At 41.2% G+C, this 14,062-nt stretch overlaps 1 protein-coding gene across 6 annotated transcripts in view; it reads left to right on the top strand.

The window, feature by feature from the left end:
* The first annotated feature begins 740 nt into the window (after positions 1-740).
* DHX40 (DEAH-box helicase 40) overlaps positions 741-14,062 on the top strand; it is a 128,358-nt gene continuing 115,036 nt past the window's right edge. Inside the window, exons 1-4 of one of the 6 annotated variants that reach the window (XR_006388278.1) lie at positions 779-830; positions 932-1,014; positions 4,476-4,529; positions 11,927-12,130. Coding sequence is in view for 5 of the 6 variants with exons in the window: in XM_044286329.1 (XP_044142264.1) it covers positions 1,002-1,014; positions 4,476-4,529; positions 11,927-12,130 (271 nt within the window). In the remaining variant the exon portion in view is untranslated. Of the gene's footprint in view, positions 831-931; positions 1,015-4,475; positions 4,530-11,926; positions 12,131-14,062 lie in introns of all 6 variants that reach the window. The other 5 variants (XM_044286329.1, XM_044286330.1, XM_044286331.1 and 2 more) reach the window with 5 other exon arrangements.

Below are 14,062 nucleotides of genomic sequence, written 5' to 3'. Positions count from 1 at the left end.
CAACATGTGTAGGTGGTATGTTCAGACAATGGATTTTAAAACTACAAAATTCAGCACATTTTTTTTTAACCCTTTTTTTTTAACCAATGGTGTGTTTACTTCAATACAAAACGGCATTTTCATCTTGTGGTTTTTGGTGCAGATCCCCGAGAAAAATCCTGCAGAAAACATGAAAAAAAACACGTGGACATGTACGGACCTGTTTTTTATTTATTTATTTTTTTGATGCTTTGCAATCATTTTGATAAGATATTCACAGTGGATTCTGCCCCAACATAGGCCATGCTGCTGCTTTTTTTGGAGCTGGTTTTGAGGCAGAAACACACCAAAAATCACTAAAACTAATTATGAACTGGGGTGCGGCGCACAATTGCATACGGAATATCCGCAGTGTATATAATAGTATCAAATCTCATTCGCCCCCTGCAGAATGTGTCCACACTAGAATTTGCACAATCCTTGACAGGAAATGTGGAACAAACACAATTTGATGAGGTTTTTGCCACTGGAGAGTTCATCCACATAGCTACAGATTTTCCGCAGCGGATTCGTTACGTGTAGCTGTAACCTTTAGGAGCACTTAATTTTAATTTATTTTATCAGTGGCACGATCAGGCTCCCAGAGTTCTTTATATAAGAAAAAAATCAATCGATATACTTACATGACTGTAGAAGCCTTGAGAACATTTCCTAGTAATGCCACTAGGTGGCGCTCTCCACTTGTTTTCGTTCCCAGTACGGCGCACACTTCCCACACAGGAAATATTTGCAGTTTTCTCTCACTACGGATCGCGGTAAGAGACAGAAAGCTTCAGTGTCTTGGCGTGTGGGTGTGTAAACTGTTATATAGCATGCTTATATTCGTGCGATAATGCAGCTCAAGTGTAGTGTCAGTATTTAGGAGGGATTTCTGCTGTTATTGCTTTTACAGTGGAACGCAGAGACAGAGATCTTATTCTCCCTATGGAAGGTCCTGGCAGGCAAGATGGCTCCATCCAGTCATGCCTAGTGGTGGTAGGAACAGTGCAGTCGTAAATGTATTCTTGTGACATTTCTGTGGTGAATACTGTGACTGAATGCCATAGCAGATACTTGTACTACACACTCCTGACCAGTATGTGTGTTTGTGCTATTCATACACCGTTTTGCTATTACTTGCAGTAATAAAGGTACATGAATACATTAAAGGGAACATGTCACCATGAAATGCAGTGCAGTCTGCAGGTTATAGAGCAGGAGGAGCTGAGCAGACTGTATGTATATATATATATATATATATATGGGTTATGACTCTGCAAAACCTTTAATTTTTGGCATAATGATGGGATATGCCTTAAAGGGGATATCCGAGACTAACAAATGCTCCCCCATATGCTGGGCCCCTCACACTGTCTCTACTTACCTGGCTCCCCACTCCCTGTTCCGCTCCTGGTCCCCGCACCTCTCCCTAGCATCACCCGCAATGCTAGGGAGGCTCGTCTCCGTCACCGCCTGCTCCCCCTCGACACTGGGCTGTTTTCATCAGCTCATAGAGAGAAGCAGATGCGGGTGGGGAGCCAGGTAAGTATATTCAGTGTGAGGGGCCCAGCATATGGGTGAAGGGGGGGGGGGGGGTGGTCCATTTGTTAGTCTCAGTTAACCCCTTTGGTTGTGCAGCCAGGACATATTGATGACCTATCCTGACAATAGGTCATCAATATCTGATCGGTGGGGGTCTTCTGACTCCTGTTTGAAGAGGAGTCGGCGCTCATATGGACGCTACTTCTGCAATATGACACTGTGCGTTGTGTTGCTTGCAGCGGCGGCACTGTATAATTATGTGTTTGTTCCATTCAAGTGAATTGTAATTACACTGCGCTGCCAAGACTTCAAAAATATTGCGCAGTTTAATTCCTGAAGAGGAAGTAGCGCTTGTACGAGCGCCGCCTCCTGTTCAAACAGCCAATCCGCGGGGGTGCCGAGACTCTTCGGCTAGGGCTACACAGCAACTAATTTTTATAATGGTAGTCAATGGTGTCGCACTGTGACATGCTGCCACTGCAACATGACAGTCGCAAAAATATGTACCATTACAAACTATGTCACACGACATTGGTGCAACATCATTGTTGCAGTGTAGCTGTACCCTATATGTTGTGCAACGCATGTCGCCATGTAGCCCTAGCCTTAGGCCGATTTCACACAGGCGAGAATTCTGCGTGAGGTGAACGCATTGTACCCGCACTGAATCCGGACCCATTCACTTCAATGGGGCTGTGCACATGAGCGGTGATTTTCACGCATCACTTGTGCGTTGCGTGAAAATCGCAGCAAGCTCTATATCAGGGGTGCACAACCTGCGGCCCCCAGAGCCATGGTTTGCGGCCCCTGCCCTGCTGGGCAGAAACACAGCTGATCCTGCAATCAGCTGTGTTTCTGCACAGAGTGCTGCACAGCAGATGGATCACAGGTTTTGCTCCTGCACTGTAGCAGGAGCAGAAAGGGTCCCCGGCTGTTAGTGAGAGCGGGGAAGCCGAGGAGAAGACAGAAGCGCTTTATTAGCGCTTCTGCCTTCTCCTCTATGAGCGCTCTGCGGTGTGGACCCAGCGATCTCGTGATCTCTGGGTGTCTCGGGAACAGAGGAGCGCTGCCCGGGTACAAAGCCTCCGCAGCAGGCTGGTTTCCCTGTAACTGGGGCTCCTTTGGATGCTCCAGTTACAGTGGAAATAGTACAAAAAAAAGTTACTTATTGTCTCCCAAAGGTCTTTCAGTGACCTCTTGGGGACAAATTATATGGTAAAAATATATTTAAAAAAAAGTTAAAAAATGATTTAAAAAAATGTGAAAACTAAATAAATAAAAAAATAAAATAAAAAGGAAATGGTGCTTAATAAAAGAGTGTTCAGTGTCCCACCACAGTCTTTTTATGAAAAAGTGCAAAATTTAAAAAAGTGACAGTGTCCCCCAAGGTCATTTTATGACCTCTTGGGGGACATATTATGTAGCAGAAATATATTAAGTTAAAAAAAAAATTCATGCATAAAAGAAAAGACACCCACACCAATCAAAACCGTCACCATTACCGCCCCATTCACGTGAAACTTTTCATATTATATAGCAAAATACACAAAATAGAGATCTAATTATAATAATTTATTTTGGTGTCAGTTTGCATATTTAAAGAATAAGGAGCTATAGTTTGAAAAAATATATACTTTTTAAAAACGTTTTGTACAGTTTCCCCCAAATAAAAATTGTTGCAAAAATTTTGTTAGTCCAACAAATAAGATAGTTACAACCATTTGAACCACCACACGCGCTAAATCACAAAAAAGTGTTTGGTCATTAAGGCCTTTTCGGGCCTGGTCATTCAAGCATTAACCAATAGGCGCCTTCCCCACTAGCAAGGTGATGTGCTTACTGGTTACTGCAGGACGCCTATAACTGGATTGGCAGGAGATGGTAGTAACCAGTGAGCTCCGTCCTCTGCAGTGAAGGAAAGCACTGATTTATAAATAGGAGGCAGGATGGAAGAAAATGTCGCCACTTTTCTGGTAAAAATGAGGCCTGCAGCATGGCCTCTGAAATAGAAGATTCACACTTACCTGCTCCACTCCGCTCTGGTCCTCTGCACTGCCCCCGCTGACTCCATCTTCCGGTTCCTGCGCTGTTTACCATGGCCATGGTCATTTGCACGGCTCCAGTCAATGACTGGCTTCAGCAGTGACATGCTGCTTGTGGCCACATCACCGCCTAAGCCAATCATTGTCTGGAGTGGTGTATGACCATGTCCATGCACTGCCAGGTGTAAACAGCAGAGGCAGTTTGAAGAACCAGAGAGGCGGGGAGCAAGTAAGTATAACTCTTCGGTTTCAGGGGCCATGCTGCAGCACGATATTTGGGACAATTACTGGGAACAAGTGTTCATAGGAGCGCTCATATCTTATATCTGGCCAGTATAATCCTGCAGCTGATCAGTCGATAAACAAGGAATTGCTCATTTGTCACCTGATTTGCATATTTTATCAGGATAAAAGATGTCCGATTATCTGCAGCACGACTGTGGCAGCGATCACTCCTCCCCAGTCACTTTGCACTGGCTTGTGTAATAGGCAGATGAGCGCCAATCAACATTTTTTTATTTGCGGCCCCTTGAAATAGAGCGATGTGACAATGTGGCCCCCAGACCAAAAAAGGTTGTGCACCCCTGCTCTATATTGTGCATTTTTCACGTAACGCAGGCCCCATAGAAGTGAATTGGGCTGCATGAAAACCGTAAGCATCCGCAATCAAGTGCGGATGCGGCATGGTTGCTAGGTGATGATCAGGATGGGGACCTGATCTTTATTATTTTCCCTTATAACATGGTTATAAGGGAAAATAATAGCATTCTTTAATACAGAATGCTAAGTAAATAAGGGATGGAGGGGTTAAAAAAATATGGCATGGATCATGTGATGAGCGCAGTGACGTCACCAAAGGTCCGTTTCTCCCAGGTCCTCAAAGAAGAAGAAAGACGACAAGCCGGGCTGCGCGAGCAAGTGGATGGGGTAATTTTTATTTATTTAATTTTTTTAACCTCTCCATCCCTAATTTACTTAGTATTCTGTATTAAGAATGCTATTATTTTCCCCCTATAACCATGTTATAAGGGAAAATAATAAAATCTATACCTAACCCAAACTTCTGTGAAGAAGTTCGGGTCTGAGAACCAAACATGCAGATTTTTCTCACGCGCATGCAAAACGGATTAAACCGCTTTGCACTCGCGCGGAAAAATAATTTTCCCGCTACGCACCCGTATCCTATCCGGCCCTCACATGCGACGCCCGTGTGAAAGAGGCCTTACACCCACTAATCAGATATTGATGACCTAGCCTGACGATAGGTCTTCAGTTTTACTGGCTGCACAACCCCTTTAAATCCTTTCCTGACGAGGCGATTTTTGCATTTTCATTTTTCGCTCACCGTCTTCCCAGAGCCATAACTTTTTTATTTTTCCAGGCTTGTTTTTTTGGGACAAGTTGTACTTTCTAATGCCAACATTTAATATTGTATAGGATGTAGTGGGAAGTGAGGAAAAAAAATCTAAATGGGGTGGAATTGAAAAAAAAACACAATTCTGCCACAGTTTAGTTTTTTTTTTCTTACTTCGTTCACTATGCAGTATAACTGACTTGTGCTCTTCATTCTCCATGTACAAATCCAGTGATACTACGTATGTATAATTCTTCTTGCGTTTTGATACTGAAAAAACAAATTGTAAAAGCTTGAAAAAAAAAAGGGCTGTTTGAGGGCTAACTTTTCATTGTTTCATTGATACCATTCTGGGGTATGTACGACTTTTTGATCACACAATTAAATTTTTTTGTGGGAGGAGAAGTGACCATAAAACTGTGAATCAGCCATTTTGACACCTTTTTTGTTTTGCTTTTTCCCATATGAGATAAAGGTTTTTATATTTTGATAGTACTAGTGTTTTTACACGCGGCGATACCCATAATGTATATTTTTTAACGTTTTTTTTATTTTCATTTTGAGGAAAGGGGGGTGATTTGAATTTTTATACTTTTTAATATTTTTTTATTTTTTTTTATTAACCACTTCACATCCGGGCCATTTACCCCCTTCCTGACAGAGCCTCATTTTGCAAATCTGACATGTCACTTTATGTGGTAATACCTTTGGAACGCTTTTACTTATTCAAGACTTTCTGAAATTGTTTTCTCGTGACACATTATACTTCATGACAGTGGTAAAATAGAGTCAATATATTTCACCTTTATTTATTAAATAATCCCAAATTTTCCCAAAATTTTGAAACATTCGCAGTTTTCAAAATTTTAATTTCTCTGCTTTTAAAATAAAGTGATGCCTCATAAAATATTTATTACTTAACATTCCCCATATGTCTACTTTATGTTGGCATCATTTTGTAAATGTCATTTAATTTTTTTTTTTTTTAGGACGTTAGAAGGCTTAGAATTTTAGAAGCAATTCTTAAAAATTTTAAGAAAATTTCCAAAACCCACTTTTTAAGGACCAGTTAAGGTCTGTAGTCACTTTGTGGGGCTTACATAGTGGAGACCCCCCATAAATGACCCAATTGTAGAAACTACACCCCTCAAGTTACTCAAAACTGATTTTACAAACTTTGTTAACCATTTAGGTGTTCCATAAGAATTAAAGGAAAATGGAGATGACATTTCAAAATGTCACTTTTTTGGCAGATTTACTATTTGAATCCATTTTTTTCTTTAACACATCAGGGGTTAACAGCCAAACAAAACTCAATATTTATTACCCTGATTCTGCGGTTTGCAGAAACACCCCACATGTGGTTGTAAACTGATGTAAGGGCACACGGCAGGGTACAGAAGAAAAGGTGCGCCGTATGGTTTTTGGAAGGCAGATTTTGCTGAACTGGTATTTATGGTTCAATCAGAATTTATTGAAAAGAGGACGAAATGACAAGCATGTTCGTACTATTCAAGAGAAGAACAACAGTAGTTCAAATAAACATGTACAAAGCAAGGCTAACATAAGCCCAAACAGTTTATCTTGTGAAAGACAAATCGGGTATGACAAACACACTGACATTAGGAAGGGGGGGAGGCTAGGAAGGCAAGGGGGGGAAAAAGGAGGTATTCCTAACACCGCAAGGCAAACGTATTACACATTAGGATCTCGAGGCCTAATACACCCGGTAGCTAACCAATCATTAAAACGGGATGAGTTCCGAAATGGGAGTCATGGCTCCTAAGAGCGCGAGAAAGTTGGTACTTGGTTAAGGGATTCTGACCCTAGTTCCTCCTGTGAACCAGGATTGCTGAACTGGTTTTTAGATGCCATGTCCCATTTGAAGCCCCCCTGATGCACCCTTACAATAGAATCTCCCAAAAAGTGACCCCATTTTGGAGACTAGGAGATAAGGTGCCAGTTTTATTGCTACTATTTTGGGGTACATATGATTTCTAATTGCTCTATATTACGTTTTTTGTGAGGCAAGGTAACAAAAAAATGGCTGTTTTGGCACTGTTTTTATTTTTTACAACATTCATCTGACAGGGTAGATCATGTGCTATTTTTATAGACAGGGGCTCATTTTTTGCAGGAAGAGTTGATGTTTTTATTGTTACCATTTTTGGGTACATATGATTTTTTTGATCATTCATTATTACACTTTATTTGTTGTTTTAGCAGTTTTTATTTATTTTTTACAGCGTTCACCTGAGCGTTTAGGTCATGTGACATTTTTATAGAGAAGATCGTTAGACGTGGCAATACCTAATATGTATACCTTTTCTTATTTATTACGTTTTACACAATAATAGCATTTTTGAAACCAAAAAAAATTATGTTTTAGTGTCTCCATAGTCTGAGTGCCATAGCTTTTTTATTTTTTTGACCAATTGTCTTAGTTAGGCTCTCATTTTTTGCAGGATGAAGTGACGGTTTGATTGGTACTATTTTGGGGGGCATACGCCCTTTTGATCGCTTGGTGTTGCACTTTGTTATGTTGGGTGACAAAAAAATAGCTTTTTTGGCACTGTTTTTCTTTTCTTTTCTTTACGGTGTTCATCTGAGGGGTTAGGTCTTGTGATATTTTTATACAGCTGGTTGTTACGGATGCGGCAATACTAATATGTCTACTTTTATTTATTTATTTCGGTTTAACACAATAATAGCAGTTTTGAAGCCCAAAAAACAACATTTTAGTGTTTACATTGTCTTAAAATTATAGTTTTTTTAATTTTTTGACTGATTGTCTTAGGTAGGGTCTAATTTTTTGCAGGATGAAGTGACGGTTTGATTGGTACTATTTTGGGGGCATTAGTCTTTTTGATCGCTTGTTGTTGCAATTTTTGTAATGTAAGGTGCTTTTTTTGGCACTGTTTTTATTAAAAAAAAATTTACGGTGTTCATCTGATGGGTTAGGTCATGTGATATTTTTATAGAGCGGTATTTATAGACGCGGCGAGACGTATGTATACTTTTTATTTATTTATTTCACTTTAACACAATAATGGCATTTTTGAAACAAAAAAAATATTTTAATGTCTCCATGTTCTGAGAGTTATATTTTTTTATTTATTTTTTTAGCGATTTTCTTATGTAGGGGCTCATTTTTTGCGGGATGAGGGGACAGTTTTATTGGTACCATTTTGTGGGACATACGCCTTTTTGATCACTTGGAGTTGCACTTTTTTTGATGTAAGGTGAGGAAAATGGCTTTTTACACAGTTTTTATATTTTGTTTATTAGACGATCATGTGATATATTTTTTATTTTTTTTATTTTCTATTTTACACTTTGCGTCCCCCATAAGGTCATACAAGACATCTGGGGGACATTTAACTTCACTTTTTTTTTTTCTTCTCACTATTGATTTCTCCTGTAACTGGGGCTGACATAGTAGCGCCATTTACAGGGGAAATACAGCCCCCAGATACAGCGCTGTACAGCCTTAGTGCAGGGCTGATCGAGGTCTATGGAAGACCCGGCAGCTCCTGCACTCTCCCGGGCCCGGCGGTCACATGACCACCGATCCGGGACAGGAAGCGCATATTGCTTCCTGATCTGTATAGACAGCGCTCGTTGAGCGATGTGTAAACAGCGCTCTAGTAGGCAGGGACACCTGGGAACTGTTCCTGCCTTCTCTCTGGGTTGCCCTGCTGTCACTGACAGCTGGCCCCCTGCTCGGCAGCTGCATGATTAGCGTGCAGCTGCCATCTTTGAATGGACGTTCCAGAACATCCATTCAGAGATAAACATCCACCCATAGGACATTTATATCCTATGAGCGGATGTGAAGTGGTTAAAAAAAATTTTTTTTTACTCCTTTTTTTTTTTTTTTATAGTTCCCATAAGAAATTATAACAAGCAATCATTGGATTGCTTCTCCTATAGACCAAAAATGAATATAATTAGGACCTGACCTGGGTAAGGTAATTTTACTAGTTTATTTACAAATGCCTATCCAGGCAATAGAACCTGTCTTGACCCAGGTATAAATTAATACTTCACTTTTATTTGAATACAAGTAAAACCTAAATGCTAAGTGTGTGCGAGGTGCACTCTTTTATTGAACTTAAACAGAACCAAAAAAATGGCTGCCCATTAACCCCTGAAGAAGCCAGAATACTGGCAAAACATGTCGGGGGGGCAGTGTTAGTTTTTAATCGCTGTGCACCACTCCACTGATAACCAGCAACTAGTGGTCAGGCTGGCCGACGTTGCTTGGTTTGGTTTAGCAATCAAGTTAGTTGTGGTTTTGGCTACTGTGCACCGAGTCCGTGTTGCGGTGTTAGTTGCCACTAATCCCAGTCTGAGATCAACTGAGACAATTATGCACCATTCACATAGTGGGTTGATATTTCCATTTCTCCCACCACTCTATATGGCTGTTAGTACAACCATTCTCAGCTGGCAGAGTCACCGCGGACGGTGGTACGGTAGTGTTCTGCCCTTACAGTGGTAAGGGTGATAGTGCACATCTCTTCACCCTGCCTAATTGTTAAAGCAATACACCTACCAGTGAAGTAGTGTACTGTGTTTTTAACACCCCTTAATCTTTTGGTTCTGTTTAAGTTCAATTAAAGAGTGCACCTTGCACACACTTAGCATTTAGGTTTTACTTGTATTCAAATAAAAGTGAAGTATTAATTTATACCTGGGTCAAGACATGTTCTATTGCCTGGATAGGCATTTGTAAATATCCTATAGACCAATGCATTAGCTCTGTAAAAACTACTATGGAGCATACACAGAAGCGCGCACTTCCGGTATCTCACGCGCTCAGATGCGCTGCTCAGGTTTGACCACGCCATCTGAGAGATTAAATGTCCATGATCAGCATTACCGCCGGTTGTGGACATTAGCCGTGGGTGCCTGCTGTATGAAACAGCAGGCACCTGGTTGCTATGGCTCCCCATCCGTTCCGGAGCGGGTGACCTCTTTAAGGACCCGACATGTGACCTACTATTGCGTCACATGTTGGGAAGGGGTTAAAGGTAACCTGTCATCAAACTGTGCCTAATGGCAGCAAATTGCACATCGCTGCTCTGCACATTGCACCGTTTTTAAACGTAGTTTTCTCAAAGTTAACCATAAACCATAAAATCGTAAAGTATTTTGTGCTAAACTGATGTCATTGTGGGACCAGGAGTCAACAGGTCGTATAACTGGAATCCTTGAGTCACGACGTCACTGCTGCCAGCCTGCTCACCTCGCTTTGATTCTCTTAGCTTCCTGAAGTCAGCGCAAGTTCCTCTGTGCAAGCATGTGATTTCAATCATTGAACACTGTGCTTCCTCCTCGCTCCAGTTATATGCCCCTGTGCCTCATGGTCCCACAATGACATCTGGTTTGTAAAAAAAATACAAACTTTTATTTCAGAAAAATGGCTTTATGGTTGGTTTTAACAAAATTAAGTTTGAAAACTGTAATGTGCCGAGCAGTGACTTGCCATTTGCTACATAGGCACAGTCTAATGACACCTCTGGAACATGCTCCTATGTCAAGAGCAGGGCCCTACTGTGAATGAAGAGGAGACTACGCATGCAGAGCGTCCTCTCCCTTGGGACTTATGAAAACAGCCGAGCGCATTTGCTTGGCTATTTTCCATAGCAGTGTATGAAGCGAATACTGCGCATGTGCAGCCACCCCGCCAGTAAATTCAATAGCAGTGAATCAAGAAAGCTGCACATGCATCTGCTAGACATTGATGACCCTAAATGTATAGATGAGAATACTCGTCTGCTCTTTTTATGCCTAGGAGTCATGTGGGCAGTCCTGCTCAGTGACTGACCAAAATGGGCCCCAGAACTGTAGACACTATCTATAGCTATACCGTATCCGTTTTGTGGTCTGCAAACCGCAGATCTGCAAAACACAGATACCAGCTGTGTGCGCCCAGCATTTTCCCATTCCACACGCCCCGCATCTTTTTTGCGGAGCCACGGAACGATATAGGGATGTGGACAGCATGCTGAGTGCTGTCCTATAGAAATGATTGTCCACATCTGATTTGCATTTTGTGCAGATAAGATGTAGACAGAAAATATGGTCACATGGCCTAGGTGCAGTTCAGCCCCATTGGAGTCAATGGGGCTGAGATGCGTTACCAAGCACAGCTGCTATACCAGGATTCAGCAACCTTCGGCACTCCAGCTGTTGTGAAACTTTAATTCCCAGCATGCTCCATTCATTTCTATGTGAGTTCTTAGAAGAGCAGAGCAAGTATGCATGCTAGGAGTTGTAGTTTCACCACAGCTGGAGTGCCGGAGCTTGCCTACCCCTGTGCTATACATTGTATAAGCATATGCCTCTTTAAAAGTTGAAACATCTGTTGGGTGACAGAATATCAAATCTACCCCAGCTATGAGCAGGATAAACCCAACCTCTTTCCTGGTCATTTACAAAAGTGACTTTATAAAGCACAAAACCGCATGAAGTCACCTTTTTTTGCACAAAAATGCGTGATATTTGCGTGCTGGCACAAACCTGTTAATAAATACCCCTATATAGTCTTAATTTTTTCATTACAGTGCAAATAATTCTTAATATTTTATATACAATATTTTGCTTAAATTATTTGGGCATTGACTTTGGGATCCGCTCCAAATTATTATAGCTACTGCAGTCTATCATGTGAATACTGGGCTATGGTCAGAGCAGAAACAAAGAAAACTAAAAGAACTATATGATTTGTTTTACTTCATTTCATATAATCCGATTCCTGACGGGAAGAGAAGGTTCGCATGTACAGCGCTCAGTATCCCTGTGGTTCTGTTGGATTCCGGCCAAGCCCACTGAAAAGGCTGTCCGCTGTAGATCTTTCCATGCAGTCAGATTATTGAGAGTGCACAGTTTTACTGGATCACACACCTATTGTGTGGGCGTACCATAAAGCTGGACTAATTAAATGTTTTTCTTTATGTTACAGAACATTATAAACTAGGTGCAATGCAGTCCAAATCCAGAGCTTATGAAACGGATGGTGAAAGGCAGTATTACCTACCGATTCTTCCTATTCACAAATGCAAAGATAAGCTTCTTCAGACTGCAAGAGAGCATCCGTTTTTTGTTGTGACGGGAGAGACTGGAAGTGGGAAGACTACTCAGCTGCCCCAGTATCTCTACAAAGCAGGTGACTGTATTCTGCAATGTACGCACCAAATACCACCAGTAAATATAGGTCCTTAACCCTTCAATTGCTACCACATACTGTTTTTATGGCTATGCGTGCTGTAATCCCTATACCTAGGGTTTTACTAACAACCTCCATCATTGAACTGTTGATCAGAGACCAATAAAGTTGGTCTCTGATAATTTTAGAGACCAACTCTGTGGCATCTGAGGTGTTTGACAGAGGGATGGGACTCTTTTGGTTAGGTAATCAACCCCCTGCGATGCGATTGCAGGGTGATTTCATGTTTTACTATGGCAGGGAAGGACTAACAAAGAGGTCCACCATAACCATCTTCCTAGTAGGCCATCACAATATAAAAAGTCTCCAATATGTTGCCTGTCACTTTTGCGCTGCAGGTCCTACAGTGAGGTGGGTAAAGTTCACGCGGTAAATCTTTGTATTTGTCAGATCGTGCTGCTTAGAATCCTCAGAAAGTGTTCATTTTTAACTTGGAGCCATATGCACCTTCAGACATAGGAAAACATCGGTATCCACATAAGACGCCCTCCTTCCCATTGAGCCACTCTGTGAATCAGAAAAGAGGTCGCACAGATAGTGAAGCACTGTCAGACAGGGTAAATTTTTAAAAAGATTTATTATACTCACAGACGTAAGCAAGTTTAAAACATGTCATAAAAGCTGTAAGCCCTCGTATTCCTCCCTGATCCAGGTTTCGCTCACGCTTCATCGGGGGGCTAATACTCCTCCCTATTTCGGGCTATCTTTTAAATCCGCACAAGTCCATCCCCCATCAACAACCTTAAAATCCATAGTTTACCATTCTTCTAAAATATATAAAACATATAGAAGACAATATACAGGTTTAATCTTTTTAACCATAGCAGGGTACTAGCTGTTACTACTTATACTTAAGTCCCATGCTCCATAAATTTCCTCCGATTGACATCCATATATAAAACCTCACTACACATAACCCATTCAACTGCTCAATCTCATTCACAGATTCTGGCCAATCAGGAATTACAACCCTATTCATTCACCAAACCATTACCCCGTAACGCTCCTTCCTACCTCGGAAATGCCGTTCTATTAACTACAAATATCAGATCCCATTCACACCTCCTTTCCATCCAGCCATCGCAAAACTCGCACGCCCAACAATACAGCGTACAACCTCCCGTGCACACAGAAGGTAAGGGATGTTATTGAATCCAGTTTACACCAAACTTTTAGCATTACAACATACTTATAATCAACAGTACAAATCGCAACTTCCCATATACATATAAGGTAGAGAATACAATTTACATCACCGTTTCTCTATTAATCCTATAGTTAAGACCCAGAAGCAGTTCCCATCACATCGAACAAGGCTTGAGATCGAATTCCAATTCCCTGCGGTTGTAGTGTATCCAGTCTGTATATCCATTCAACTTCACAATGGTTTATTTTGGCAATGGGGTCTCCACCCCGCCAATTCGGTTTAACTAATTCAACCCCAGTAAATGTCAGACCCTTGCTATTTTTTTGGTGCACTCTTTTAAAATGGAGAGATACACTATGTGTCTCCAAGCCTTTCTTAATGTTCCGAATATGCTCCTAGATTCTTGTTTTTAGTTTTCTCATTGTCCACCCCACATAATGGAGTCCACAAGGGCACTCCAATAGGTAGACTACCCCTTCATGTTCACATGTGATCTCCCCTTTTATTTTATAGCTTAAGTCTCTTTTATTGGAATGAATTGTTTGTACATTACTCTTCTTATTCTCTTTAGTCCTATTTTATTTATTTTTTACAAGGGAGGCAGAAACCACACAATGTGAACCGGTTGTTTTTCTTCTTTATAATCTCTCCTGGGATGAAGCTGCGCACCAAATGATTACATATATTTGGAGCTTTCTTAAATGTTATTTTTAGGATGGTCAGGA

The sequence above is a fragment of the Bufo gargarizans genome, chromosome 3, assembly GCF_014858855.1.
Source record: "Bufo gargarizans isolate SCDJY-AF-19 chromosome 3, ASM1485885v1, whole genome shotgun sequence".
Taxonomy (NCBI): Eukaryota; Metazoa; Chordata; class Amphibia; order Anura; family Bufonidae; genus Bufo; species Bufo gargarizans.
The sequence above is the reverse complement of the archived record's forward strand: the minus strand, read 5'-3'. Positions and strand labels throughout refer to the sequence as shown.